The 27,802-nt window shown below is 42.4% G+C and overlaps 1 protein-coding gene across 1 annotated transcript; it reads right to left on the minus strand.

Moving 5' to 3' along the window:
* Nucleotides 1-5,500: 5,500 nt before the first annotated feature.
* Nucleotides 5,501-27,642, minus strand: LOC131762833 (uncharacterized). The gene is made up of 3 exons (XM_067042366.1): nucleotides 27,590-27,642; nucleotides 9,069-10,754; nucleotides 5,501-5,680 (listed from the first exon to the last, which is right to left on the minus strand). Coding segments are annotated over exons 2-3 (1,521 nt in total). The 5' UTR covers nucleotides 10,588-10,754; nucleotides 27,590-27,642; the 3' UTR covers nucleotides 5,501-5,678.
* Nucleotides 27,643-27,802: the final 160 nt, after the last annotated feature.

Here is a 27,802-nt window from a genome sequence, read left to right on the forward strand (position 1 = left end):
GCAGCTACGGGAGAGTAAGTCCTATGGTTTGCTGAGCCAAATGGAGCTAGATCTTGCTCACAGCTAAGTGTCCCTACCTATCCAGCAGGTCTCTTGCTGTTTTCAGGGTCCCAGGAACTTTCTATTCCCATTTCCAACCTCTTACCCTGGGGGTTGGATTCCCCCTTCTTTAAAGAACAGCCAATCCAAGCCTAGAATGGACCTACCTCTTACTCTAATCGATAAATCCTCCTGGTCTTGGCCTTGGAATAGTACCTCAGTAACACAATTGTCCAGAATCACCAGGGCGTGTTATTTCTGAAATCCTGAGGCCAGTTAAGTTAGGCATGCTCTATAAACTTATCCTTGGCATCCTAGCTCAGCATGCACAACATGGGCCATTTGTCCTATTCTATGTGTCTCACAGTGTTTGCTACCCAGTCCCAGCCTCTTCAGGGAACTTCTTACTGTCCCATTCGATAAAATGTTCTTAAAAAATAGGAAAGAATCTGCATCAATGATTCTCAAACCTTTGGGACATCAAAATCAACTAGAGTGCTTGTTAAAACACAGATTCCTGTGCTCCCAGAATTCTAGAGTTTCTGACTCTAGGGTGGACCTGGGAATTTTCCTAACAAGTCCCCAAATGATGCTAAGGCTGTTGGTCTGGGGACTGTACTTGGAGAACCACTGCTCTATATCTTTAACCTCTTACCAGAGCATTCCTTCCTGCTTTAACTGGAATCTGGCCATACGCTGCAGCTTTTGTAAATTAACTACTGTCCATACTCCCTCACTGTGGTTTTCTCTATCTTCTCTTTCTGGCCAAGATTCTAAAGTCTATCACTTAAGCCTGTCATCTCCCTTGACCTGTGGTCCTTTTGGCCTTCTTTCTCAGAAGAACCTCAAGCCAGACTGCTAGAGAAAAATCACACAGCCATGTAGTTGGTACCCACCTAAAGTCACCTCCAAACTCAACTTATACCATAAAGCTGACTAGTTGCACATGTTGGGTTGCTAGTCACCTGTTCAAATCTTTATCCCAAAACATCTCCCTTCAAGTTGAGCATTTTCAAGTCCTATCCAGGAAGGCATCACAAGCCCTCAGACCTTCCTGCACCAAGACGTCCTACCATCCATCCTCATAGTTGTGGTAGGCAGAATTCTAAAATGGCCCCAGGATTTTCCCCCTATTCTCCGGGAGTGTTAAGTATGATGAATTTTACTCTGATGATTACATTATTTTACAAACACAAGGAAAGGGAAATTATGTGGGTGTTCCTAACCAAATCATAAGAGCCCTTTAAAATTCCAGAGTTTTCTCTAACTGGTCACAGTATAGGGACTCAGATTTCAAGCCTGTGAGAGATTCCACGGGCCACTGCTGACCTTACAGACATACAGATGAAGTCAGGATTACAAGGTGAGGAATGCAGCAAACTAATTAGAGGCCCCTAATAGCGAGCAAGGAAATGGGGAACTCAGTCCCAGTGCCAAAAAAACTCAATATTGCCAACATCAGTGACCTTGGAGGCATAATCTTCACTAGAGCCTCAGGTGTGAGCCCAACCCTGCTGACATCTTGATTTTGGTCTTGTGAGATGCTAAGCTGAGAACCCAGTTAAGCCTGCCCACACTTATGACCTACAGAATGTGAGATCCTAAATGGTTGTTTTTTTAAGCCGTTATGTTTGTGGTAATTTGTTATGCAACAACAGAAAACTAATTAACAGTTCAGTCAGGTTTCTCTCTTTCTCCACCTGTGCTCTGGACCCCACCTGTCAGCCAGCAGTAGAGGTCAGTGATTAAAAGCATTGCCTCTGAATTCAGACCACCTGGTTTTGAATCCCAGCTGCACCATTCCTGAGCTCTCAGATGGGGCAAGGTGCGTGACCTCGCTATGCCTTCATTTCCTTGACTGACAACATTTACCTCATAGAATCAAGTGACTTGGTATTGTAAAGCATTTAGGACACATTGCGGCACATTTCAGTTGCTAAATGAATACTAGCTACTCCTGCTACTACTTATGCTATCTATCATCATCTCTTCCTGCTTTCTCGGGCATCTTCCTCCTTTCATTATCACATTTCCCATCTTCAGACTCTGACTGCTATGTTGCCCCCAGCATTTAAAAATTTTTAAATTTTAAAATGAATACATGCTCATAAAAAGTTCCCCATTCAGGGCCATTATAAAAAGTGAGAGTCTACTTATAACGGTTTGATATAGCCTTCCGATCTTTTAAAAAATGCATTACCAAACACATAGGCACAGGGTTATTAGCTGAAAAAACTGAAGACCACTATGAATATTGTTCTATGACTTGGTTTCACTTAACTATACCTTGGCAAACTGCTTACCACAAGCTTTTTTTTAATTTTTTATTTTATATTGGAGTATAGTTGATTTACAATGTTATGTTAGTTTCAGGTGTACAGCAAAGTGATTCAATTATACATATACATATACCTATTCTTTTTCAGGTTCTTTCCCCATTCAGGTTATTACAGAATATTAAGTAGAGTCCCCCGTGCTATACGGTAGGTCCTTGTTGATTATCTATTTTATATGTAATAGTGTGTATATGTTAATCCCAAACTCCTAATTTATCCCTCCCTGCCAACTTTCCCCTTTGGTAACCATAAATTTGTTTTTTTTAAGTCTGTTTCTGCTTTGTAAATAAGTTCATTTGTATCATTTTTTTAATTCCACATATAAGTGATATCATGATATTTGTCTTTCTCTAACTTACTTAGTATGATAATCTCTAGGTTCTTCCATGTTACTACAAATGGCATTATTTCATTCTTTTTAATGGCTGAGTAAGAGTCCATTGTATATATGTACCACATCTTCTTTATCCATCATCTGTGGATGGATATTTAGGTTGCTTCCATGTCTTGGTTACTGTAAATAGTGCTGCAATGAAACACTGGGGTGCATGAATCTTTTGTAATTACAGTTTACTCCAGATATATGCCCAGGAGTGGGATTGCTGGATCATATGGTAGTCTTATTTTTAGTTTTTTAAGGAACCTCCATACTGTTCTCCATAGTGGCTGTACGAACTTACATTCCCACCAACAGTGTAGGAAGGTTTCCTTTTCTCCACACCCCCTCCAGCATTTGTTTGTAGACTTTTTGATAATGGCCATTCTGACTGGTGTGAGGTGATACCTCATTGTAGTTTTGATTTTCATTTCTGCAATAATTAGTAACGTTGAGCACCTTTTCATGTGCTTTTTGGCTATCTGTGTGTCTTCTTTGGAGGAATGTCTATTTAGGTTTTCAACCCATTTTTTGATTGGGCTGTTTTTTGATATTGAGCTGCATGAGCTGTCTGTATATGCCATATATACCACAAGCTTTAAATGGCCACAGAATTCCTTGGTTTGAAGGTGTTATGACTCATTTAACCATTCCTCTATCACAATTCAGTTGTTTCCTACTTCTCATTCTTCAATATTGTGATTTATAATATATATTTGATCACTCATATGACCAAAATACATTTCTCAGATATACTTGGTCTTTGTCCACGGTTTCTGGCCCACAGTTCCCAAAACCCTTGGAATGTCATGTGTGGCAAGAACAATGGGAGCATCTTTTGTTATATTTGGTCTCTTGTCCTCAGTTCATGACAGAGCCTGAAAGGTGAAATGGGTGTCTTGTTAACTCATAACAAACTCCTTTCCACCACAACTAGGTTTATGTTCATAAGGTGACTTCTGGAAAGTACCTAAAGATGGGGGAAGGGGCTGGTTGCCAGGAAAACCTAACTGAATAGAGTTGGAAATTTCAGTCCCACCCCCTGACTGGGGAGAAAGGAGAGGGACTGGAGGTTGAAACAATCACCAATGGCTGATGATTTAATCAATCATGCCCATGTGATGGAGCCTCCATAAAAACCCAAGGCGGGGTTCAGAGAGCTTCTGGGTTGGTGAACACATGGAGGTGCTGGAAGAGTGCTCCGCAAGCAGAGGGTGTAGAAGCTCTGTGCCCCTTCCCACCTACTTTGCCCTATGCATCTCTTCCATCTGGCTGTTCCTGAGTTACAGCCTTTTATAATAAACCAGTAATACAGCAAATTAATCGAACCCAAACAGGGGGTTCCAAGACCTCCGATCTATAGCCAGTGTGTCAAAAGCACAGGTGAAACCTGGCTTTTGAGTAGAATCTGAAGCTGGGGGGGGCGGGCGGTGGCACAGTTCTATACGACTGAGCCCTTACCACATAGAATCTGATGCTATTTCCAGGCAGAGATTGTGAGAACTGAGTTAAATCGTAAGACACACTGCTGGTGTCAGGATATGCAAAGGAAGCTTACCATACCCTTCCTACCCCATCCTTCGTTACCCCAACCATTGCATTCCTATCTCCAGGAATCCTATCTTGAACTACCTCTGTAGTTCAGTTGTCTTCTGATGGGCTTGGAATGCTAGTAGAGAGAGGGACCACAGTGCAAAATGGGTTAATCTTAAGTTAAAACTAAGCTATCTATTAAATACTGTACACTAAATGGCAGTCTCTATACAACTACTTAATGAGAATATTATTGATTATATAGCAAATCAATATCAGCCAGAAATGTACAGTATGGTCAGGAGACTGACAGCTACTGCATTTCATTTGTCACGTTATGAAAGTGGTAACAGTGCACTGATGACACATGCGGGTCACCTTATCCAGCCATGGGTGGAGATACAGGCCAGAACCACTTTCCAGGTGTTACTTAAAGCAGGTCTGAAGTAGGAGTTAGTTAGGCAGTCACAGACCTTCTAATAAGACCAGCTTTGCAAACACTATCTTTTGCTTGTCTCTGCTCATTGCTATCACTTTTTACAATCTCATTACACCAGCTAGAAGTACTGGGTTAGTATAGGGAGTTATAAGCACAGCAAGGATATGCTCATACAGCTTAGGTCAGAGGGAACGCTGGCCGGTCCCATCCATGTATCTCCATAATGATCAAAGACATTCCTGGTGGCACTCCCACTGTCTCCCACACCTGGAAAACCATGAATTCTGCCATGCCACCTTCTTTCAAAACACCTGTCTTCAACCACACAAACCTTTTGGGTACCTAGTCAGACCTAATCTGTACCATTTATTAGGAGATTGGTTCCACACATTGACCATCCAGGTCCTAGGGTCTGAGTATAAAGAAGTTTTACTTGCCCAAAGCTTCCTTTGTTTCTAGGAGTAGACACTAGATGCTAGTAAAGAACATGTGACAACCTACCCTTCCACATATCTATCAGGGACCGGCTATGTGCCTGGCCTGCATTAATAAACAACGAGTCAGCATCCTCTCTATGCCCAGGATAGTTCCTCTTTATGGGGAATGCTTAAATCTTTTTATTCTGTACTCAACTCCACCATCCTTTTCTCCTTATCCCAAAGTCCCTGGAGATGACAAGACAGAACTATTCATGAATGATCCAATTCTACTGGTGTTGTCATGAGTGTTGTGGCCACTATGAGAGGGGAAGAAAATGCTTCAGAATCACACACTTCTGCAATTCAACTTACTTGCTGTTTTACAACTTTTAATTCCAGAGGCTTTACAATGTCACATTTTCTTGTTTGTTGGTATAACTTAAGTAGTTCAAATCAAGAAAGAGATCACATGTTCTAATCCATCATGATGATGCAATATTTAGCTCTTCCTTGAAGCTGGAACTCAGCAATTTGTTTCCTATGAAATAACAATGGAATAATACAATTGTGTAACAGATGTGATATAGAGAATCGTTACCAATCTTTAGTCTCCATTTTTAGGATAAAGCCAAAGGTCTTGACATTTCGCCTAAGCTTAGTTATCACTCTTCCCTTTATGACCACTGCAGGGCAGAAGTGACCTTTAAAAGGCCATTAGGGACTTCCCTGGTGGCACAGTGGTTAAGAATCCACCTGCCAATGCAGGGGACACAGGTTCGAGCCCTGGTCCAGGAAGATCCTACATGCCGCGGAGCAACTAAGCCTGTGCGCCACAACTACTGAGCCTGTGCTCTAAAGCCCACAAGCCACAACTACTGAGCCCGTGAGCCACAACTACTGAAGCCCGTGCGCCTAGAGCCCATGCTCCGCAACAAGCCACCGCAAAGAGAAGCCCGCGCACGGCAACTAAGACCCAACGCAGCCGAAAATAAATAATAAATAAATTTATTTTAAAAATAAAATAAAGAGGTCATCAATCCACTGCTCCGGGACTAGGGGTTGAGGTGAGGCAGGGTTACCCAATGCCAACACTCAGTGCGAAGGGAAGCCTGTCAAGCTACTGGCTCCTAAAGGGAGATGCTAAGCTTCCATTACCAGGCTGTAAAGTAGTACATTAAGGGTGAAGCCACCAGGAAACTTACAAAATCCCATATAATCCACAATATACTACCATTAACAGCATCAGGAATTAAATGTGAAAAATAGGATAAAAATAACATTCCGGGCTTCCCTGGTGGCGCAGTGGTTGAGAATCCGCCTGCCGATGCAGGAGACACGGGTTCGTGCCCTGGTCCGGGAAGATCCCACATGCCGCGGAGCAACTAAGCCCGTGAGCCATGGCCGCTGAGCCTGTGCGTCCGGAGCCTGTGCTCCGCAACGGGAGAGGCCACAACAGTGAGAGGCCCGCATACCGCAAAAAAAAAAAAAAAAAAAAAAAAAAAAAAACCAACAAAAATAACATTCCACGGGGCTCAAGGATGTATCGTACAACATGGCATATAGCCAATATTTTGTAATAACTGTAAATGAAAGTAACCTTTAAAATTCTATTAAAATAAATTATAAATTAAATAATAACAACTTCCACAGAATTGAAAACTTTGGCTCCAGTCTTCTTGTAAGCTAGGGTCTTACAAGGTATGTCTGTTACCCAGTTAGAACACTGCCATTTGTCATCTACCATAAACAGTGTTAGCTTTGGAGGGCAGAACAGGCACCAACTAGGAAACCCCAAACAAAATCCAAAAAGCAAATCATAAGACAAACTGGACACAGGATAGATACCAACCTCTAGAGCTGCTGGGTATTTCCTAAACTTTATAGCATCTGCCTCAAATCTCTGGTACTTTGTAAGGTACCTTGGTTTTAGCTCTCTCATAGTTACCTGAGGGAAGGGATTCATACATTAAAAAATCCAAGTGGCTTCAAAACCAAAGGGAAAAAAACAATTCAAAAACACATCGTTCAAGAAAATGACCTATTTTTCACGATACAATTCTATGCCATTCTATTGTTCCTGGCAGTAAAAAAAAATACATTTGGCAAAAATAGACAATCTAGAGAAGAGAGCCTTCAGCATGAAAATTAAAATCTTGACTGTGTATGTAACCTGGAGTAAACTGAAGTTCCCATTAACTTCTTCATAGGAAGACTCAGTGAGACATTCTTTCAGACGTGGTAAAAGGAGAAAGTGCTGAAAACTACTATGCTACAGTATTAAAGGGGGAGGGGTGGTGAGGGGAGTAAATTTATAACCAGTGTCATTTCCCAAGATAGAAAAAGATTCATACACGCTCTGATGGGCAATGACATGACATGGGAATACAGAGGGAAATAAGTCTGAGAAGACCAACGGTATTATGGCTGGTGTTTAAATTTAACTATTGATTTTACAATGTTAGACGTTATGAACGAGGGCTCACATCTGGAATGCTCACATTCATTCTGAAGTTTACAAAATGCTGCCATTTCTTATGCTTGAGGGGTCTCTAAGCACAGTGGCCCAGATTATTTCTTGCCCTTTTGTAAGCAAGAACTAACTTATCAAAGCCAAAAAGCCCTGCTTATATTGTAAAGGCAACGTGTTTTTTACAAAATCCCCTCCAAATCACTGAGCATGAATCAAAGTGACAATACCCAAGAGTTTAAAATCCAACAATACCCTGACTTTTAAGTGGAAATGGCAGGCTTAAGTATTTCTTCAAAAGGTTTTAGGACTAAGACTGGAACTTATTTAAACTTCCCTGGGGCCCTTTGCATCCCATTCTTCACTTACCTGCTTTGCTTCATTCTTTGCACCCCAGAGGTGATTGTCTCCCAAAGCTCTCCTTTGGGCCCTCCCTCCCGCCCTACTCCTGTCAGTTGTGCCCCCACCAGTCACAGGATGGTCCAAACTCAAGCTTCAACCAGGTGTGGGGAGGCTGCTAGTCCAGTCCCTCAATCTCACCATTTTATGCCCCTCCCACCATAACCCACACAGCAAAGCAAAACAACTTCTCTTCCCAAGTTAACTCTTTTCCATGGATGTTACCGTTTTTTTCGATGTACTCAAGTTCAAATTCCAGTTTGTTTGGTTTTTTTAAGATTCAATTGTGCTAGCCCTCTTATATGTTAATCTATTTACTCCCATGTGAGTTAGGATCCTCACCACTTGGTGTTGTTGAATTACAATACTTTTTATTGAGTAAAACTGACTTTATGGTTTTCATCCATATAGGCACTCTCCACTCTAATTCCTACTAAAAAATACTACCGGTTGAAGACAAAGCACATTTCTTTGTCTCATTTCTCTACTCAATCTGGATTAGCCCCTTATTGCCTACAGGATAAAAATCTACAAGTGAAGAAAAACACTACTACTTTACCCCATTCTCCTTGGTCTATTTCCCAATTCTCACAAGTCTCCCCTCTGGCAGGATGGTCTCGAGAGGAACCCTGCTCTGGCTGCCCATTTGAGCTCACGCTACTGTCTCCATTCCCACTCCAAACTTGCTCTTTATCTCCAAACCACAGAACCTAAAACTATGTCGAAATTCTCTGCCTCCACATGGACTGCCCATTTTCAGCAATCCACCTAGACTGATGTCCTCCTGACTATCTCAGCCCAACACTCCTTACCGCCACCATCCAGCTCTCTATAATCTACTAGAGCTTTTTGTTTGAAATTACATTGCAGTTTCCTAGAATGCAGGAATTCTAACTTGGGATTCTCTTTGCAAATCCTATGACTATGGGCACCTACAGCTTAAGTGACAACATACTTTCAAAACAGAGAAATGCTATTGATTCACAGCTGCCTTTGCATCCAGGACTTGGTATGGAACTGCCAAAGACAACCAGATAGGATGAACCCACTAGTCACTTACATTCCAATGGTTTGTGAGAGGCTCTCCTGGACTCCAGTCCCTCTGGCTTGGGCATAGTGTGTTTTCTTTGGAGGGTGACACCAGTGCTTTCACAGCCATCCTGTCGTTTCAGCTGGTAAACCACAGGGACGACGTGCTCATGTTCACCACCAGCTTGTAATGACCTGTACTTATTTCTGGTGGGCCAGACCATAAGTTGGGGAGGGACAGAGCACTCAGGTGGCATCCTGATTATCCTTCCAGCCTTCCGATAAGACCTTCCTTTGGAAGATGTCAGAGGGCCCTGTGGGCTCACTTCTTCAAGGAGGCATTCTACCTCATGCATTACATCTTCAACTTCCAACTCAGAGTCTTCTGAATCCTCAGGAAGCACAATGGTCAAGGCAGCACTTTTCTTCAACAAATAGGCTGTCTTAACATTTGAAAAGCTGCTCAGGTCTTTCACCTTCCTGCCTTTCACAGTCTTTTTAATCTCTGCACACCTTTTCAAGTTCTCTTTATACCCCTCCCCAATCTCATCATTCACCATCACTTCATCTTTGTCTGCACTTAATCTCCTATTTGTGACTGGCTTTTTCCATGACCCCTTGGTTTTGCAGTCTGGTGAGGCCCCTTCATCTCTGGAGGGCATCCGCTGGGGGGATTTCTCTATCTGTGCTTCATACCAGCTCATGTCGCACTGGATGCCCTCATCTACTTTGGTAAACTGGGCCAACCAGGTAGGGGAGGGAACGCACCCCTTGCAGCCATTGTTCTCTACCTCGTCAACTTCATTCTGGTTCCTGCTCCCCACTGACATCTGCTCTGCTCCCTTTCTACCACTTCCTGGTGAAGACTCAGGGGAACTCTCAGACTGTACCTCATGCCACCAACTCATATCACACTGGGTGGCCTGACCTACTTTGTTGAACTGGGCCAACCAGGTAGCAGATGGAACACCCCCCTCAGGAGAGCTATTGCTCTCTACCTCTTCCTCTCCACCCACATCCTCAGGGGAGCCATGGTTCCCACTACTGTTCTCCGGCATACCTTCCCCTACAGTGAGGAGTTTCTGAGATTCTGAATGTAGGCTCAGGTCTTTAACTGCTTCCATGCTGGCACAGAGTGGCCTTTCCTGATGAAGCCTGTTGACATCTCCAGTAGACTGGTACAATTTTGAGTTCAGGCTATTCTGGATCTCATCTCTGTCAGCTGAAGGTGGTGGGTTTTGGGAAATAGCTGCATATCCCTTCTTTCCTTCACCCAAGTTCATGTGGTCTCTACCCTCACGAGGGCTATAGAGCACACCTCTACTTTCACAGGAAGTTTGTGAAATCCCATTGTGCTGCACCTCGTTCCCTGGCATGGCTTTACCATAAGCCACATCATACAATGGCATAGTTTCTTTTGATGTAATTGTAGGGATACTGGTCACCCTTCCTACATCAGGGCTGTTGCCTTCTGAGTGCACGTCTTGTTTTTCATTCAAGTTTTCAGCCTGTTGAGGTTCAGTTTCTGTTTGTGTGTCCTTTGTTTTCATTTTTTCCCAATAGCCACCATATTGTCGGAATTGTGCCGTGTTATAAAACACAGGGACTATGGGTCGTCGGTTAAGAGTAGTGGGCAACGGGGATTGAGGGACAAGGAAACCAGGATACTCATTGAGCACCACAGGATATGAAAAATACAGACTTCCATTTGTGAAACCTAGAAAGAGAAAGGGATAGCCATTTTGTCTCCTGCAGCTGGTCACAACATTCAGCCAGTACACACCCCACCTGTACAGCCACAACTATTCAAACCCACCACAGGACTACCACTTAGTCTTCTGTTACCAAAGCCAAGGTCTTAAAGTCCTCCCCAAGTTCTTACATGATTAACTACTAACAACTTTCTTAACACACCTCCACACATCTCACAGGTCTGTAATCCATTTTGCTTCCAGAACAATCTTTCTGATCTATGATCCTCACTTCAGTTACAGTATTTGAATGGCTTACCATGGCCTGTCAGGATAAGTAAATGAGGGACAATGACCTTAGGATGGCATAAAACACCTCACTATCTAGTTTCTCACTATATCATCTCATTACATCCATTAAAATGTAGGTGGGGGCTTCCCTGGTGGTGCAGTGCTTGACAATCCGCCTGCCGATGCAGGGGACACGGGTTCATGCCCCGGTCCGGGAAGATCCCACAGGCCGCGGAGCGGCTGGGCCCGTGAGCCATGGCCGCTGAGCCTGTGCATCCAGAGCCTGTGCTCTGCAACGCCCGCGTAGCGCAAAAAAAAAAAAAAAAAATGTTGGTGATCCACCAAGGCTCTAGTCATAGGCGCATTCCTCCTCTAAGCCAACTTTGAAAACTTCTCTTTCGTTTTCTGGAACACTCTCCCTTCCCCTAATCTTTTTTTTTTAATCTTTATTGGAGTATAATTGCTTTACAATGTCGTGTTAGTTTCTGCTGTATGACAAAGTGAATCAGCTATATGTATACATATATCCCCATATCCCCTCCTCCAAAAACATTTTAAAAATGGAATCCTGCCATTTTCAACAACTGCTGGATCTTGAGGCATTTTGCCAAGAGAAATCAGTTGGACAGTAAAAGGCAGATGCTGTATGATTACTTTTATGTAAAATCTAGAAAAGATGGCATCACAGAAACAGTAGAATGGTGATTGGCAGGGTGGCTGCTAGATGGTGGGGAAATGGGGAGATGTTGGCCAACGGCAAAAAGAAACCTCTAATTCCGCTTATTATACAAAAGATGAAATGCAGGCAAAAAAAAGGGAAACATTTACCCAAAAAAAGAACTAATTCAGCTATTTTAATTCTACAGCACGGTGTACTGCATGTCCAATTAATATTTAAAAGATGGTAGGCTTCATAATTCTGGATATTCTAGAAGCTTGGAAGTCACTCAGTCCTACCAAAGTAAAAAGCTGAACAAGAATCAAGAATTCGGGCTTCCCTGGTGGCGCAGTGGTTGAGAGTCCGCCTGCCGATGCAGGGGACACGGGTTCGTTCCCCGGTCCAGGAAGATCCCACATGCCGCGGAGCAGCTGGGCCCGTGAGCCATGGCCGCTGAGCCTGCGCGTCCGGAGCCTGTGCTCCGCAACGGGAGAGGCCACAACAGTGAGAGGCCCGCGTACCGCAAAAAAAAAAAAAAAAAAAGAATCAAGAATTCTCAGATCATTCACAGCAATGTAGTTACAGGGAAAAATGCTACCACAACACAGAGAGACATGTGAATACATTCACAGCTTACAGGAGCACAAACTCAAAAAATCGAAACTCCATGGGAGGGACTTTCCTGGTGGAGCAGTAGTTAAGACTCCGCACTCCCAATGCAGGGGGCCCAGGTTCCGTCTCTGGTCATGGAACTAGATCCCACATGCATGTCACAACTGAGTGTTCGTATGCCACAACTAAGGAGCCCTCCTGCTGCAACTAAGACCCAGCACAACCAAATAAATAAATAAATATTTTTTTAAAAAAGCAAACTCCATGGGAACTCAGTGCGGTATGGAAAACTGAACTGTTATTGACAGACTGCAAGATCAGGATGGATGGAGAAGTCTTGAGTTCAAATCCTCAGAGGAACCCATTCATAAGGTGACCACCCCACAGACTTTAAGTTCTACATGAAGTAGTTCAACCAGTTTTTCACAGTAAATCTAGGAAAAAAATCTCCTGTCCGCCCTGCAGGCAGAGAGGAAAAGGAATCACTGTAACATACACCAAAAGCACTGTTCTTAACAAGGCTCATCTTCAAAAGAAACTATTTAACCAGAGCCTGACTGATGCAGGGAATGAAACACTTTTCTCCAGCCCACTCTAGCCACCCTTCCCAACCCAATGGGAGGGGGAAGGTGAAGCATGTGTATTTTGCTGTCCAAAGGCACAATCACACTAAAACACTGAGACCTAATCATAGTCCTTTCACAAACAGGACTATGATCCCTTCCCCACCTCCACAAGGTAACATCCCATTACTAAAGGCCTATTCAGATCAGTTCCTTTTATCCAGTACAAAATGGCTGACAATCAAAAAGACATTATACGGCAAAAGAAAAAGCAAAAAACTGTCTACAAGAAAAACTTACTTTAAATATAAAAACAGGATTATATGGAAATGGAAGGAGAAAGGTGTACCATGCTAATAACACTAATCAAAAGAAAGTGAGAGAAGCTGTATTTCTTTCAGACAGATTTCAGAGCAAGGAAAGTGACCAGGGATATAAAGTGGGGCATTACAAGAAAAAGTCTGCTCTTCATTGAGACATAACAATCCCTAATGTGTATGTCCTTAACGGTGGGTGAAACTATGTGAAGTAAACATCACAGAACTGCAAGAAAAATAGATGAATCCATTGTTGGAAACTTTAACACACCTATAGCAGAAATGGATAGATGCAGCCAGGTAAAATCAGTAAGGACCACTGAACTCCACAGCACCATCAACCAACTGGACATAACTGACCTCTACAGATCCCCTCATCCAACAGAATATTTTTCTCACACTCACATAGAACATTCACCAAGATAGACCACATTGTGGGCCACAAAGAACACAATATAAAAGTATACTAATCATAACATGTCTGCTTAGACCACAACTGAATGTAGAAAACAAAAAACAGAAGACACAAATTCCTAATATCAGAAATGAAAGAGGGTCCATTACTACAGATCCCCTGGACATTAAAAAGAAATGATTATGAACCATATTCCCACAATATTTATTACATAGATAAAAAGGACCAATTCCTTAAGAGAGAATTTGCCAAAACTCACACAATTAGAAATTGACAAACTGAACGGACTTCTATCCATTAGGTCCAAAATGTCTACCTTCCAGATATTTTCAAGACTTGCTTGTCATCTTCCTCCAACATACTTTTCTGACATCAGCATAAAAGCTTTTAGAATCTTTTAGGCCATGTCAAAAAATTACAGGGACTAGGAGCTCTAAGGCACCTCTAGTCTCACAACAGGAGGAGACTTTGGTTGGATTACTCTGTGACCCTGGGCCAGTCACCGACTGGGAGCCTCAGTTCCCTCATTTGGGGAGCAAGGACAGCAACAACACCTAGCTCATGGGCTGCTGAAGTCAATGAGAGAAACTGTTTCTAGCACTTAGCAGAGTAACTGGCATATAGCTAGAATTCAAATGTTTCCTATTAACCTGAACAACAAACACTACCCCGTGCGCTGCTACAGTCTCTTTGGTGTGAGCACAGGGTGAGGAAAGGGAGGTAATGGACACAGGTGTTAGAAACCTTCAGGCTCTGGCTTACAGGGAGGGTCCCTAATCCCACTGAACCTCTTTGGGGATTCAGATTCTTTACCTGCCCCAGGAATGGAGAATGGATTATAGACAGGATTCTGGTACCAGGGCCCCAGGTGAAGCTGCTGGGCCACGGGGTGCACATAAAAGAAAGGTCTGGAGTTACTGCCCTCGAAATTTTCGTTGTTTCCTGAAGAGTTCATTTCCCAGGCTGAAAAGCAGGTGTTTGTAGTTAGGAAAGGACAGCCGCACTCTGCCCTGTAAAGTGCTGTGAAGGAAGAAAGTCGTCCTTGTCCCCCATCAGAACTGGGAGCCTGGGTGGGCAGGTTCTTACCTTCTCTTCCCACTCGCCTGGGATGGGGACACGCGAGGGCTGCTTTGCGTGCGTTTCGACCAGGGGAGCGGCACCCAGAGGCCCGGGCCCGCGTCGTGCTGAGCAAGTCTAGCTCCCCAGGCAGGAGCACCGTGGGGAGATGAGGCCTTGGAGGAGCGGGGTACCTAGTGCCAGGCGCCAAACGCCAAGGGCCGCGCCCCGCGGCTGCACTGGGAGACGCGGCCTAGGCCTCGGCTTCACCGCCCTTGTCCGCAGCCTCTCCAGCCTGCCTCCCAGCCTCCACCCGGGCCGAACCCCTCCTCAGTCCGGGAGTCCAGGCCCCCGGCTCCGCGTCTCCTAACACCCCCCTCCCCGCAGGCCAGTCTGTTCCCGCGACCTCCACACCCTGCACCCCCGCGGCCTGCAGGACCCGCGCTCGCGTTCGGGACACCAACCTGCTCTAGCTCGACGTCTGCGACTGGCAGCCTCTACGGTGGCGCACACGACCCGCGCCGACCCGAACTCTGTAACCGGGTGCATCTACGCTGCCGGTGGCCGAGGCTCCAGCCTTTATCTGGGCGGCCGGACCGCAACGTGCTGCCTCTTCCGTAGGCACCGCCCCTGGCGCATTCCCTCCCGCGCATGCGCCCTGTCAGAGCTCGTAGGCCAGGTGAGTCGAATTGAAGTTGCTGGTAGAAGCTGGGGCTGAGACTTAGTGGAGGGGAGCGGTCCTGTGCACCCTGCTCCCGGGTGAACCCCAGTCCTCCCTTCTGCACATCCCTGTGTGGGGGGGCGTCCTGGCCTTGACTCTTCTAGAGGACAGAGCCCTTCCTGTTCCCTTCGCTCTCCACGACTGTCCCCTCCTCTGAGTGTGTTGAGTTAGGTCGCGTCAGGCTGCTCCTCTGAGCTCCTGGTCTCCTCCTTCCTTGGGCCTAAAGCCGCTGACACTTAAAGATAGAGGAGCCTACCGAGGAGAAGCAGAGAGGAAGGAGGCCAACCTGGACGGAGGACAGACCTGAGAGGAGGAAGACTCACACAGGAGAGGTGAACAAGCGTGCTTAATGCTGCTGAGAGCAACATCTCGCGGGGGAAGGGGCTTCGGCAATTAGGACGCTAGTGGTCGGGGGAAGTGGTGGGACAGGAAGGCGCTGGAAGGCCATGGGGTGATGGATGGGCAGTTAGAAGGGGGAAGCTGGCAAGTACAGAGTACTCTTTGTACATGAGAGAAAGGAAAGACATAGGACAGTAGTAAAGCGGACAGGAATAGTACTTCTCAGGAGCATTGAAAGTTTGGAATGACTGTTAACCAGGTCGCAATCGTGTTTGGCCAGAAATTGCAGTTGGTGGAACAGAGTAAAGGTTTTCTTTGTCATAAAAAAAACTCTGGAGGTGGACTGCCTGAGGGCTGGCCTAGTGGCTTCTTGGTCTCACAAAGGATTCCATCTAGTTCACTCTTTACCCAGCATACTTAGAACTGGCTTCTTTCTTCAACTTGCCTCTTTATCCAAATGCTTGTTCCAAGCAGAAAGCAGGAGGAAAACAAGGGAAATTGGAGGGGGGAGGGGGACACAAAGGAAACACAGCGGCTGCTCGTCAGTCATCAGTCGTGTTCTTAAAGAGTTATAATAGAAAACACATGCAGCTTCAGGTTATATCTCTGGTTACCCCCAGTTGAAAGGATGTGTGGGAGCTCTTGTCTTTGAGCTGGGCATATTGCCACTTGGAAGACACTGGGATGCCGTGACTAAGAGTGGAGAATAGATACTAATTGGGCAGGTAACAGTGTCTGTTACAAGGATTCACGTAATGAAAGAAACATTCTTCTCCCACTTCCCTTTACTCTTATTGTCCCCAATCATTATCATACCTTCTTCCCTTCACAGCTAAATTTCTCTATAAAGGACCATAAACACTCAGCTTTCTCCACCTCCTTCTCCTTTACTCACTGCAAATCCAGATTTTGTTACCATTATGCCCACTCATTCACCCTCACCAAGGACACCAATGAACCACTTGCTGCTAAATGGCATGGAAACTTTTCAGTTCATATCACTAAACCTCACCTCCCAGGTACCAGCCTAATTGATTGCCTCTCTACTGACCCTTCTTAAAGTCTTTTACTGGCTCTCCTCCCAAATTTCTCTCTTTAATGTTCATATTCTCCAGGTTATGGTCTTAAGTTTTTCTCCATCTTATTCCACTGTCTCTGCATTTTCACCCATTCTTGGGGCTTACAATACAACCAGCATACTGCTCACACCCAAATCTCTTATCTCCAGTCTCTCTACTAGACACATATATCTCAACAAGACTTGTGCTGTTGTTAGGACATGTGCAAATGATGTCTTTTGTTATTCATAATAAGCTCCTTTCCACCACTGCAGAATTTATGCTAATAAGGTGAGTAGGGTGGGGCCCCTAGATAACTCGAGGAAGGAGGCTGGTCACCAAAAAGACCAAACTTGTGATTAATGAGTGGGAACTTTCAGTCCCACCCATCAACCTCTGGGGGGTGGGGGAGGCAGCAAGGAGCTGGAGATTGAGTTCAATAAAAGTCTTGAAATTGACACTGTTTATTAAGTACCCAAGAAATGTTAGTCATTGATGCTGTTTCCTTTTCGTGGTTTTCAAAAAGCAACATTCAAGGAAAAACACAAATATTCTTCAATGTGTAATGTGTAAAATGGTTAAACAGACTGTTATATCCATATCATGGAAAACAATTCAGCAATAGAAAAAAAAATGAAGTATTGATGCACAAAACAACTTAGATGAATCTCAAGGGTATTATGCATAGATCAGTGGTTTCCAGTGGTTATGTTTGGGGTGACACTGACTATAAAATTGTCATACAAGGGAATTCCCTGGCAGTCCAGTGGTTAGGACTCGACCTTTTCACTGCCAGGCGGGGTTTGATCCCCGGTTGGGTAACTAAGATCCCACAAGCCACAGCTGTTCAGCCGAAAAAAAAAAAAGGTCATAACATGGGAACTTCTTTGGGGTAAAGGATCCTGTTCTGTATCCTTAAACTGATTACACCTGACAAAATTTCTTAGAACTGTATACCTACCACAAAAATAGTTCTTGTGAAAACTGATGAAATTCAAGAAAGATGTATAATGGACTTTCTATATTGTACCAATGTCAACTTCTTTGTTTTGTAATTGTGCTATGGTTATAAGATAGAGTTATAAGATGGTACCTTTGGGAGCTGTGTGAAAGGTACATGGGAATTCTCTGTACTATTTTTGCAACTTCTATGGGAATCTAAAATTATTTCAAAATGAAAATTAAAAAAAAAAAAAAGGACTGGAAAGAAAAGAATACAGGAAGGAGAGAGGGAGGGAAGGAAGGAAGGAAAAACAAAGATGCCTCCAACCAAGGTATCTTGCTAAGAAGAAAGAAATTAGTCAGATTAAAAACAAAAGTTACTGCTGGAACTGAAGAAAAAAATACATAGCAGATAAACAAATTTATAATGAATTTAATATATGTGGAAGAGCTTATAGAAAAAAAATTTGCATCACTCATTATTGCTAATTGCATTATATAACCTTACAAATCAATCTAGGGTTACACTTCAAATCTAGCATCCAGACTTAAATGCAATAAACCCTTTTATTGTACTCTTATTGCTTTTGTTTAATTTAAGAGGGAAGTTACAGTATTTAATAAATGACATATATTCTCTTTTATGTACTCCAGAGGCACAGGAATACTACAATATGCCATACTGTTGGACAACCAAAGATACATCATTCTCTTGCAGCCCAGATCAGAATGTTCCCCAGCTTCCCAGCCTGAAATACTACCTAGTCACTCTGAATGCTCTGAAGACCCAGAATCAATGTAGATATTCTCATATTTTTCCTGGACCTTCTTCAAATCACCTAGGCTTTTTTAGTATAGCTTCAAAGTGGAACAAGTTTCCAAACAAGGTTTCAGAATCTTGTGGCAACCAAGCTGCCAGTTCAGATGTATTCCATGACAGTAGCAAGGGTAGATAACAAAAATAATAATAAATTGAGAGCCATTAGTAAAAGTAAATAAGGCAAGGCAGAAATGAAATGAAGTTAAAAAAAAAAAGTAAATGAGATGAAAATTTAAGCCCACATGCCTTTTGATCCTACTTAAATCTGCATCCATATCCCATCAGGTTATTTTTTAGTGTACTGTTGAGGTACTATTGGTTTCTTTCAGATACAAGAAACTAATTCTCTAACCCATAAAAGACTACAATGGTAATTTGTATTCAAAAGAAAGATGAAGGGGAATACGATCCCTACATTTCATCCATCCATCCAGACCCAATTCCTGGCATATGCTAAAATGTACCAATATGCTTTCTTCAGTCAACAAATATTTATTGAACACCTTCTATGTGCCAGGTACAATTCTTTGTGTATGTATGTGTAGAAACTTTTAAAATTCAGGATCTTGGTCATGAGGGCTTAAAATACAAAGCAATCAGCACATACACATTTGAAAATATATTAAATGCTGTAGCTACACACATTCTACCACCTTCTGTTGTTGTTATAGTTACTAGCTTTTTTTTATTTTTTAGATTCCTCATATAAGTGATATCATACAGTATTTGTCTTTCTGTGTCTGACTTATTTCACTAAGCATTAGTACCCTCCAAATCCGAACATGTTGTTGCAAATGTCAATGTTGATGGACACCTGGATTGCTTCCATATCTTGGCTATTGTAAATAATGCTGCTATGAATGTTTGGGTGCCTGTATCTTTTTGAATTAGTGTTTTTGTTTTCTTCAGATATATACCCAGTAGTGGAACTGCTGGATCATATGGTAGTTCTAGTTTGATTTTCTTAAGGAACCTCCATACTGTTTTCCACAGTGGCTACATCTATTTACATTTCCACCAACAGTGTAGAGATGTACCCTTTTCTCCACATCCTTGCCTATACCTAAAGAAACTAGAAAAAGAACAAACAAAACCCAAAGTTAGTAGAAGGAAAGAAATCATAAAGATCAAAGCAGAAATAAATGAAATAGAAACCCAAAAAAAAGTAGAAAAGATCAATGAAACTAAGAGCTGGTTCTTTGAAAAGATAAATGAAATTGATAAATCTTTAGCCAGACTCATCACGAAAAAATGAGAGAAGGCCCAAATCAATAAAATCAGAAATGAAAAGAGAAGTTACAACCAAACCACAGAAATACAAAGGATCATAAGAGATTAGTACAAACAACTCTATGCCAATAAAATGGACAACCTGGAAGAAATGGAAAAAGTCCTAAAAATGTACAATCCCCCAAGACTGAACCAGGAAGAAACAGAAAATATGAACAGATTAATTACCGGTAATGAAATTGAATCAGTAATTTAAAACAAAAAACTCCCCCAAAAAACAAACATCCAGGACTAGGTGGCTTCATAGGCGAATTCTACAAAATATTTAGAGAAGACTTAATGCCTATCATTCTCAAACTATTCCAAAAAAATTGCAGAGGAAGGAATGCTTCCAAACTCATTATGTGAGGCCAGCATCGCTCTGATAACAAAACTAGACAAAGCTGTCATACAAAAAAGAAAATTACAGGCCAATATCATGATGAACATAGACGAAACATTGTTGAAATCCTCAACAAAATATTAGCAAACCAAATCCAACAATACATTAAAAGGATCATATATCTTTTAATGAATCTAAAAGGATGAAGTGGGATTTACCCAGGGATGCAAGGATTTTTTCAATATCCACAAATCAATCAATGTGATACACCACATTAACAAATGAAGAATAAAAAAACACATGATCATCTCAAAAGCTTTTAACAAAATTCAAAAGTCTCCAGAAATTGTGTATAGAAGGAACATACTGCAACATAATAAAGGCCATATATTATAAGCCCACAGCTAACATCATACTCAATGGTGAAAAGCTAAAAGTATTTCCTCTAAGATCAGGAACAAGACAAAGATGCCCACTCTCACCACTTTTATTCAACATAGTATTGGAATTCTTAGCCACAGCAGTCAGACAAGAAAAAAAAAAAAAAAAGGAAAGAAAAGGAATCCAAATTGGAAAGGAAGAAGTAAAACTTCATTGTTTGCAGATGACATGATACTACACACAGAAAATCCTAAAGGTGCCACCAAAAATCATCAATGAATTCAGTAAAGTTGCAGGATACAAAAATACAGAAATCTGTTGCTTTTCTATACACTAACAAGGAACTATCTGAAAGAGAAATTAAGGAAACAATCCCATTTACAATTGCATCAAAAAGAATAAAATACCTGGGAATAAACCTACCTAAGGAGGTAAAAGACCTGTACTTGGAAAAGTAGAAGACACTGATGAAAGAAATTGAAGACAACACAAACAGATAGAAATACATACCATGTTCATGGATTGGAAGAATTACTATTGTTAAAATGACCATACTACCCAAGGCAATCTACAGATTCAATGCAATCCCTATCAAAATATCAATGGAATTTCTTACAGAAATAGAACAAATAATTTTAAAATTTGTATGGAAATGCAAAAGACCCCCCCATAGCCAAAACAGTCTTGAGAAAGAAGAAGAGAGCTAGAGGTATCATGCTTCCTGACTTCAGACTATACTACAGAGCTACAGTAATCAAAACAGTATGGTACTGGCACAAAAACAGATACATAAATCAATGAAACAGAATAGAAAGCCCAGAAGTAAACCCACGCATCTATGGTCAATCTATGACAAAGGAGGCAAGGATATACAATGGAGAAAAGACAGTCTCTTCAATAAGTGATGCTGGGAAAACTGGGCAGCTACATGTAAAAAAAATGAAATTAGAACATTTTCTACCACCATATCCAAAAATAAGCTCACAATGCAGTAAAGACCTAAATGTAAGACTGGAAACCATAAAACTCCTAGAAGAAAACGTAAGTGGAACACTTTTTTTTTTTTTTTTTTTTTTTTTGCAGTATGCGGGCCTCTCACTGTTGTGGCCTCTCCCGTTGCGGAGCACAGGCTCCGGACGCGCAGGCCTGGCGGCCATGGCTCATGGGCTTAGTTGCTCCGCGGCATGTGGGATCTTCCCGGACCAGGGCACGAACCCGTGTCTCCTGCATCGGCAGGCGGATTCTCAACCATTGCGCCACCAGGGAAGCCCAGTGGAACACTTTTGACATAAATCACAGCAATGTTTCTTTGGATCTGTCTCCTAAGGCAAAAGAAACAAAATCCACAATAAACAAATGGGACCTAATTAAACTTAAAAGCATTTGCACAGCAAAGGAAACCACTGACGACAAAATGAAAAGACAGCCTACTGAATGGGAGAAAATATGTGCAAGTGCTATGACCAATAAGGGATTAATATCCAAAATATATAAACAGCTCATACAACTCAACATCAATAAAACAACCCAGGACTTCCCTGGTGGTGCTGTGGTTAAGAATCTGCCTGCCAGTGCAGGGGACATGGGTTTGATCCCTGGTCTGGGAAGATCCCACACGCCGCAGAGCAACTAAGCCTGTGCGCCACAACTATGGAGCCTGTGCTCTAGAGCCCACGAGCCACAACTACTGAGCCCGTGTGTTGCAACTACTGAAGCCCACGCTCCTAGAGTCTGTGCTCCACAACAAGAGAAGCCACCACAATGAGAAGCCCATGCACAGCAACAAAGACCCAATGCAGCCAAAAATAAATAAATAAATTTATAAAGAAAAACAACAAACAACCCGATTAAAAAATTGGCAGAAGACCTGAATAGACATTTTTCCAAAGAAGGCATACAGATGGCCAACAGGCACATGAAAAGATGCTCAAATCATTAATCGTCGGAGAAATGCAATCAAAAACACAATGAGATATCACCTCACAACTGTCAGAATGGCTATCTTCAAAAAGACCACAAATAAGAAATGTTGAGGATGTGGAGATAAGGGAGCCCTTGTACACTGTTAATGGGAATGTAATTTGGTACAGCCACTTTTTTTTTTAATGTGTGTGTAATAAGGACACAACATGAGACCTATCCTCTTAAATTTTTTAAAGTATACAATACAGTATTATTAATTAGAGACATGTGGTACAGCAAATCTGTAGAACTTATTCATCTTGCATAACTAAAATTTTATAGCCATTGCACAGCAACTCCCCATGTCTCTGTCCCCTGGACCCTAGTAACCACATTCTGTTTCTTTCTATGAGTTTGTCCATTTTTGACACCTCATTTGAGTGAAATCATGCAGTATTTGTTCTTCTTTGAAGCTGGCATATTTCACTTAGCATACTGTCTTCCAGATTTATCCTTATTTTTACATATGATGTAATTTCTTATTTCTAGGTACAGTTCTAAAGCCAAAAATACATCAGAAAACAAAAATCTCTGCCGTTAAGGTTATTGTATCAGGAAGAGAGACACAATAAACATAATGAATAAATTCTATACTAGTCTGTCAGTCTGTTAGAGACAGTAAGTGCTATGGTAAGAGTGATGGGGAACAGAATTGCCCAAGCTGGAAGGACTGAAAATACATATAGAGTGGCCAGGGTAATGATCACTGAGAAAGTAACTTTTGAGCAAATATTAAAAGAAGATAAAGGAGAGTATAGGAATACATATACATACAGCCCATTGTGAGGACTTTAGCTTTTACTGTGAGTGGACTGGGGAACCATTGGAGGGTTTTGAGCAAAGGGGTGATATGATTTGATGTACTGTACAAAGGATCACTATGGATACCATGTATGGAACAGACTGTGAAGGAGCATGGATAGATTTTGGAGGGAAAATTTTTTAGAAGGCTACTGCAATAATCCAGTCGAGAGATGATGGTAGAATAGATCAAAATGGTTGAAGTGGAGGTGAGAAGTTGTCTGGTTCTGGATGTATTTTGGATCCAGATGGTGTGTTTGAGAGGTCAAGGATGACTCCAAAGTTTTGACTCGAGGAACTGTACAGATGAAATTCCATTATTGAGATGGAGAATACAGTGAGTAGCGGAAGTTAGGAAGGAAGTTATAATGAGTTCAGCTTTGTACACATTAAGTGTGGATGTCAATTAGACATCTCGGTGGAGTTTCCAAATAAAAAGTTGGATATATCTGTGCAGGATGCAGCTCTGGGAAAGAGAATAATCAGAATATACATGATACTTAAAGTCATAAAAACAGAAGGAGATCTCTTAGTAACTGAGGTATACAGAAATGAAGAGACAAAAGGACTGGGCTCAAGGGTGCTGTAGAGGTCAGGGAGAAGAGGAGTCACCAGAAAACTGAACAGGGGCATCTGAGGAGATCAAAGGCAAACCAGGAATGTTATCTGGAAGGAAGTGGGAAAAAAAGTGTATCTAGGGAATTCCGTAGCAGTCCAGTGGTTAGGACTTTGCACATTCACTGCCGAGGGCACAGGTTCAATCCCTGGTCAGGGAACTAAGAACCCCGCAAGTGGTACAGCCAAAAAATAATAATAATAATACAAAATAAAAATAATACCATTGTGACCTATTGTTTTAAAAAGTGTATCTAGAAAGAGTGAGTAACCAGCTATATCAAATGCTGCTGATCCACCATAAAGAATGAAGACTTGGGGGTACAAGCTCCATTTGGAGTCACAGCCAAGGACAGAAATCAATAGGCTAACCAACAAGTAAGTGATCCTTTGCACACAGTCTGCAGGAGCCAGTTCAAAAAGAGTCTCAATGAGATAAAATAGGAAGGGAAGGTCTGCCCAACATCTGAAGAGGTCTTACTGTCTGCTCATGCGGACAGAAGAGAAAACCTCATGTGCCCTGCCTAGAGAACATATAAAACACCCAAGCAATGGTGCAAGAGAATTTTTCTTCTTCAGTCAAGGCTGTTGAGTGATATATACAAAATCAGAATGCTTAGATAAGAGACATGTCTTCTGTTTGAATTTAAATAACTTCAAACAAGAAGTAATTGTATCAGGTAAAAATAGCTGTAATGTGACAAAGGCCTTGAACACCTTCGTTAGTGAAAAAATTCTGTCAAGTTGCTAGAATGAAGAGAAAAATGTCTCCATTAAGCAAAACTAACTTTCCAACATTGTCTATATCAAACTGTAATTTCCCATGGACTTCAAACATAAAACTGAAGATCTATTTCTGTTGACAAAATAACACTGGCAAACTTTAATTCCTTCTTGTTTCTCCTGTTCTATCAATTCTCTTTAGCCACCCCTCCCTCCATTTGTTAACTCCTTAAAGTCTCTTAAAGCCCCCCAATCACAGTTTAGTTCCTTGCTACTGAAAGTGTAGTGCCCAGACGAGGAGCATCATTGTTAGAAATGTGGAATCTTGGCCTCACCCCAAACAACATCCCCAGGTGGTTCACATTCACCCCAACATTTGAGAAGCACTGGTTGAACTGACACTTGATTGCCTTAGATGGATGTTTCTTTATAGCAGGACTTCCCTCTTTTTCACTAGGACATCTGCCAAGTTCCAGGGCATGAAAAAGACCATTACTTTCTAATCAAAGAGTTTTAATAGCTAAAAGGTGTCTAAAATCATTTGGGTTTTTCCTTTTTCAGGATAAGAAAGCAAAGCCCTAGAGATAGGACATTACTCCTCTAAGCACAGCTAATGGCAGAAGCTAGCTTCTGCCTACTTTCTTCCTGCTCTTTAGTTTCTTGTATGCTGTCACCGTCCCACAACTTAATATCCAAAGAAATGAGAGAGCAGGTGTCAGTGGTGTGTTTTTAGGTTTACTTTCCATTGTTTTAATTTTTAACGGGAGTGTTAGTATGAGGAGATCTTAAACCTACATCCAACAAATGGCTTTTCCTCACAAGAACACTACTTAACTACTTCAAACCAAGGCCAAGCCAATTATCCTACCAGAGCAAAGTGTAAGGTCGTCCATAGCAAAATTCATAAATTTACGTCAAATTCCTGCATATTTTTCCCATGGTTCCTGCTGTCCCAAGTGGCATCATGTATCACTGTAGACAATAATTTACTGAAAAACAGATTTACATACTTAAAAAGTTAAAAGCAACAACAGAGAAACCAAACATATGGACTGATAGTAGCCACCATGTGTTTCCCAGTTCTTCAAAAGGCATTCATGCACCCAGTGGTTAATTCCAGACTTGTTTTCTTACCAGATGCCTGCTCAGGTGAGCTCTATCCCACCTTTCTAAGAACTCTCCACAAATTTTCCTTTAAGCAGAACACCTGCCAGGGTCCCAGGGCTGGAATGACTAGAGCAGGAGCAGAGGATGCAGAGAAAACAACCCTTACTTCTCCCTCTTATTCTCCTGCCCCAGCTTCTTCCATGTCCTGGGCAAAGAGAGCACCTCACCGAGGAGCATCACAGAGTTGGCGTGATTCCCCCACACAGGTAGTTCCACTGCATCCCCTTCCTGTCATCCCCAGAGAAAAGCAGAGGAAACTGCATCCATCCCTTGAAAGAGACCAGGAAGGTGAGAGCAAGTCCTGCTACTCACAAAGAGAAAATGATGGAAGAGGTGATGACTGACTGAGATGGAGCAGAAAAAGGACGAACACCTATTTGTTCCAGCCTAACTTCAAGCCACTTTTGCTCTGTTGTCATAGCAAGTTTTTATGTGTGTGGCATAAAACGCATAACGTAAAATTTACCAACATAACCATTTTTAAAGGTACAATACAGTAGTATATAGACACATAGTTTTGCAGCAGATTTCCAGAAGTTTTTCATCTTGCAAAACTGAAACTCAATAGTTGAACGACACCCCCATTTCCTCTTCCCCAGACCTCACGACCACCATTCTACTTTCTGTTTCTAAGAGTGACTAATCACATAAGCAAACTAATGCAGCACTTTTGTGTGTGTGTGTGTGTGTGTGTGTGTGTGTGTGTGAATGTGTGACTGGCTTATTTAACTTACCTTAGCCTGATGTCTTCAAGATTCATCCATGTTGTCAAATACTGCAGAATTTCCCCCTTTTTAAAGGCTGAATAATACTCCATTTGATGTACATACCACATTTTCTTTATCCATTCATCTTTTGATGGACACTTAGGTTGTTTCCACATCTTGGCTATTATACATAGTGTTGCAATGAACATAGGAGGGCTGAAATTTCTTTGAGTACCTACTTTCAGTTCTTTTGGATATATACCCTGACATGGGATTGCTGGATCATATGGTAATTCTATTTTTAATTTTTTGAGGAACCTCCACACTTTTTCCACAGTGGCGGCAGCAATTTACATTTCCACCAACAGTGCACAAGGGTTCCAATTCTCCACATCCTCACCAACACTTTTAATTGTTTTTTTGGCAATGTTTGTCCTAACTTGTGTGAGGTGATATGTCATTGTGGGTTTGATTCGCATTTTCCTGATGATTAGTGATATTGAGTATCTTCGTAAGCTTCTTGGCCAACTGTCTATTTGAGGCTTTTGCCTTTTTTTTTTTTTTTTTTTTTTTTTGCGGTACGCGGGCCTCTCACTGTTGTGGCCTCTCCCGTTGTGGAGCACAGGCTCCGCACGCCCAGGCTCAGCGGCCATGGCTCACGGGCCCAGCCGCTCCACGGCACGTGGGATCTTCCCGGATGGGGGCACGAACCCGTGTCCCCTGCATCGGCAGGCAGACTCTCAACCACTGAGCCACCAGGAAGCCCGTTGCCTATTTTTTAATAGGGTTGGTTTTTGTTGTTGACTTATAATTTTTTTATTTTATTTATTTATTTTGTGGTACGCGGGCCTCTCACTGTTGTGGCCTCTCCCGTTGCGGAGCACAGGCTCCGGACGCGCAGGCTCAGCGGCCATGGCTCACGGGCCCAGCCGCTCCGCGGCATGTGAGATCTTCCTGGACCGGGGCACGAACCCGTGTCCCCTACATCGGCAGGCGGATTCTCAACCACTGCGCCACCAGGGAAGCCCTGACTTATAATTTTTTAACATAATCTGGATACTAACACCTTATCAGATAAACGGTTTGCAAATATTTTCTCACATTCTGTAGGTCGCCTTTTTACTCCCCTGTTTTCTTCGCTGCACCCTGCAGTCTGTCACAGCACTTTACAGCCAAGCTATTGCGCAAGTCAGATAGCTGAGCCCAGATGCCTTCTGGGGGTTGTAGTCCTAAGCGTCAGAGGCGTGTGGAAGGCGGAGGATATTTTCTGAGTGATGGTTAGAATCAGATTTCTACTGGGCGGGGCTGGAATGA

Source organism: Kogia breviceps, chromosome 9 (genome assembly GCF_026419965.1).
Source record: "Kogia breviceps isolate mKogBre1 chromosome 9, mKogBre1 haplotype 1, whole genome shotgun sequence".
In the NCBI taxonomy this organism is placed as follows: domain Eukaryota; kingdom Metazoa; phylum Chordata; class Mammalia; order Artiodactyla; family Physeteridae; genus Kogia; species Kogia breviceps.